The sequence below is a fragment of the Acyrthosiphon pisum genome, chromosome X (genome assembly GCF_005508785.2).
Source record: "Acyrthosiphon pisum isolate AL4f chromosome X, pea_aphid_22Mar2018_4r6ur, whole genome shotgun sequence".
NCBI lineage: Eukaryota > Metazoa > Arthropoda > Insecta > Hemiptera > Aphididae > Acyrthosiphon > Acyrthosiphon pisum.
The window spans coordinates 98,607,227-98,609,459 of record NC_042493.1 but is presented as its reverse complement, the minus strand read 5'-3'; the positions used below and the strand labels follow the sequence as shown (position 1 = coordinate 98,609,459).

The 2,233-nt window shown below is 37.8% G+C and overlaps 2 protein-coding genes across 2 annotated transcripts; both read left to right on the top strand.

Annotated features, from left to right (window-relative positions):
- Window positions 1–627: 627 nt before the first annotated feature.
- On the top strand, window positions 628–1,029 carry LOC103308476. The gene has a single exon (XM_008181896.1). It carries the CDS (start codon window positions 628–630, stop codon window positions 1,027–1,029), a length of 402 nt encoding a protein of 133 aa, XP_008180118.1.
- Window positions 1,030–1,065: 36 nt separating this feature from the next.
- Window positions 1,066–1,548, top strand: LOC107882921. The gene has a single exon (XM_016802066.1). The coding sequence runs from the start codon at window positions 1,066–1,068 to the stop codon at window positions 1,546–1,548; it is 483 nt and encodes a 160-aa protein (XP_016657555.1).
- Window positions 1,549–2,233: the final 685 nt, after the last annotated feature.

Genomic DNA, 2,233 nt, shown 5'->3' with positions numbered 1-2,233 from the left:
ATAATTTCATGACAAGTTTAATACAGTTTTTAACAAGTTATTTGCAATATACTACATGATTCAGTCATGTAATTAGACACTTATTTCATATATTTGTTTTATTATTGTTTTCGTGCAACAGATGTCGCTTCAGCTTCACAATTTCTCTCACCACAAAAAGTCTGTATTAAAACCTGACTGCATATTTTACTGTCGTGGCCAGTCCATATTATCTTAGTTCATGATATTAATTAAGTTTGACATAGATACTAGACATTAGATATTAGATAGTAGATAATGGAATAACTGATAAAGCCAAAATAAAAATGCACGCATGCGCAGTAGCTACATGCCCTCTTCATATGTTGACTACATACTCGTTACACGTGAGGTATAGTCGTGCTCTATCCATTGTATATGATCTAAGGTTGGAACCCAGTACTTGACGAGTTCAGGCTCAATGTCATACCAACTCCAGCACGATCAAAATCGACCAAAAGAACACTTCTATCCGATTTGAACAAGGTGTTTGACCCCATAGGTTTAATATCCCCAATACTCGTAAAGGGAAAGATATTTTTACAGCAGGTATGGGCTTTGTAAATTGATTGGGATAGTCCCTTGTCTTCAGACATTCATGATCGGTGGATGTCATTCCATAAGTATTTAGAGAAACTGCAAAATGTATCCATCCCAAGAAAGGTTCTACCCAAACCAAATGAATTCCAAATACACGGATTCTGTGATGCATCGCAAGAAGCCCATGGGGCTTGCATATATATACGATCGCGCTGTTCCGAAAATACGTGGCAGGTTCGACTGCTGTGTGCTAGGAGTAGTGTAGCGCCAATAAATGGTTCAACAATTCCTCGTGTTGAACTGAATGGTGCCTTGGTATTAGCAAAATTACTCCAAAAGCTAACGGATGCTTGGGAAATTGATCGTCATAAGTGTCATTTGTGGACAGACTCCACTGTAGTTCTTAGTTGGTTAAATGCAAAATCTCATAATCGCGTTAATCAGATCTTAGAGCTTACAAATGCATCGTAATGGAATTATGTAAGAACAGATAAGAACCCTGCTGATATGATATCTCAAGGTACTAATGTAACGGAGATAAGTGCTTCTAATCTTTGGTGGAATGGACCTGATTGGTTAGGCATATCAGATGAGTTGTGGGAAAAGGTCCCAAGAAACATATTGAAGGAAGAAGAAATACCTGATCAACGCACAATACAATTTGCATTAGTTGGAGTTCAATCTAATCAAGAGTTGGTTCAACATTACTCCTCTTGGTCACGACTGCAGAGAGCAACAGCTTGGTTAAAAAGACTTGTAGAATATTTTAGAAAAAGAAGGGTACCAAGTGAAGTTCATTTGTCTGTAAGAGAACTGCAAGCGGCCGGAGTATGTATACTGAAACAAGTCCAAGTCGAATGTTTCCTTGATGAGTTGCGATCTCTGGAATCTCAAAGGGAGTTGAACCTAAAAAGTAAACTGAAGTCCCTATGTCTATTTATAAAGGACGGACTAATCTTGGTTGGTGGACGTTTGAACAATTCTGGGTAGTAGGATATATTTGCCGATCCTAGGACCACCACCGCCACCGCCACCACCTCATTGACACCGCTACCGCCACCGCCACCTCCGCTACTCCACGCCGAGCCTGCCACCTCCGCTACTCCCGCCCGGCCATAGATCTGGCCGCCGTCCCACCACTCCGCGCCCAACCATAGATCGCCCGTCACTACCACTACTCACCGCCAATGTAATGGATCGTGCCGACGTCACTATACCTCTGATCCATAAGCAGTACGCGTATACTGAGCACACACATATTACCTATATATAAATGCAACAGGGTGGTCAAAGAATATGCTTGGAAATCTTTATGAAGCATATTGTCTTATCCATTCCGAAAGGTAGTTTCTTACACACATTATATATATATATATATATATATATATAATATATACAATACAATACAATACAATATACTATATTTTTTTTATTTGCCACTGGTTTTTTTATCCATCATTTCAATACTTAAAATCCCTTCCATTTCAATATGAATTAAAATAATGACACAATATTTTAATGTTAAATTATCTTATTAAAATCAGTATGCATATACGTTTTACAAAAAAGGTACACAGTTATTTAATATTTACAATGTATTCATTAACAGCAGTGTTTTGTTATTATTTTATTAATACAATTGGATTCAAACGTCATAATTCAGAAAATTAATTTG

What these genes read in the sequence shown, in the direction of transcription:
- LOC103308476 (XM_008181896.1), top strand. Translation starts at nt 628, where the DNA reads ATGTCATTCCATAAGTATTTAGAGAAACTGCAAAATGTATCCATCCCA.
- LOC107882921 (XM_016802066.1), top strand. Translation starts at nt 1,066, where the DNA reads ATGATATCTCAAGGTACTAATGTAACGGAGATAAGTGCTTCTAATCTT.